The sequence below is a fragment of the Penaeus monodon genome, chromosome 30 (assembly GCF_015228065.2).
Source record: "Penaeus monodon isolate SGIC_2016 chromosome 30, NSTDA_Pmon_1, whole genome shotgun sequence".
NCBI lineage: Eukaryota > Metazoa > Arthropoda > Malacostraca > Decapoda > Penaeidae > Penaeus > Penaeus monodon.
In genome coordinates this window covers 31335500-31336284 of record NC_051415.1, presented here as the reverse complement: position 1 = coordinate 31336284, position 785 = coordinate 31335500, and the positions used below count along the sequence as shown (strand labels likewise).

The window sequence follows — 785 nt, the reverse complement described above, 5'->3', positions numbered from 1 at the left end:
CGATAAGATAAACAAAATCTAACAGATTATCATTACGCGCTATATATGACCCCTTTTGCTTGCCGATGAATGAAAACTCCTATCATTGCGAACTTACTCTGGACCAGCTGATATGTTCTCACTTCCCGAGCCGATGGACCACGGCAGAGACGCTCCCAACTCAAAGGCATTCTCCCACATACAGGTTTGTGACTCATCGTCGAAGTTACACGTGAGGGAGGGAGGGCAAGGGCCATGTATCAGGTCTACGTCGTCAATTCTTACTCTGTCTGCTGTTCCCTGGGTTGTGGCAAGTATGAGGAGCTGGAAAGTATAAGGGGTTGGTGTTTGTGTTAAGGTTGGTTGTATTCTTTGATAAAATAGATTCGCTTTATAAGACATGGCACCGGTGATGGAATTAATTAAGAACTGTAGCGTACAAGTTTATTTTTAGATATTAATCTAAAGGTCAAGATCGGTAAAAAATCTAGAGGTCAAGATCGGTAGATTTAATATTTGTCCCTAAACAGATGTCTATTACGAAAAAAAATCGATAACAATTTAGCTCATATATGTCTTCGAACTAAAACCTATTACGCCTTAAAGGTAGTTCGACGCGGCATCTACCTGATAATAATTAGGCGAGGAAAGATCAAGGTGTTCGTAGCGCCAATCCAAGAACTGCATCCCTCCACCTCGCTTCCACAAAGTATCTGACGTGTTGTCCTTGTAAACCAAGAGAATTTCGAGCTGACCTTGGCTCTCTAACATGTATCTGAGGGGAGTTTTGTATAGTTAGAATCGTA

The 785-nt window shown here is 41.7% G+C and overlaps 1 protein-coding gene across 1 annotated transcript in view; it reads right to left on the bottom strand.

The window, feature by feature from the left end:
- The window catches only part of LOC119592421 (MAM and LDL-receptor class A domain-containing protein 1-like), a gene marked incomplete at its 5' end in the record, with an annotated part of 4329 nt that extends 3575 nt beyond the window's left edge, over positions 1–754 (bottom strand). Inside the window, 2 exon segments of the mRNA XM_037941243.1 lie at positions 98–303; positions 607–754. Of these exon segments, the coding sequence (XP_037797171.1) occupies positions 98–303; positions 607–750 (350 nt within the window).
- Positions 755–785: the final 31 nt, after the last annotated feature.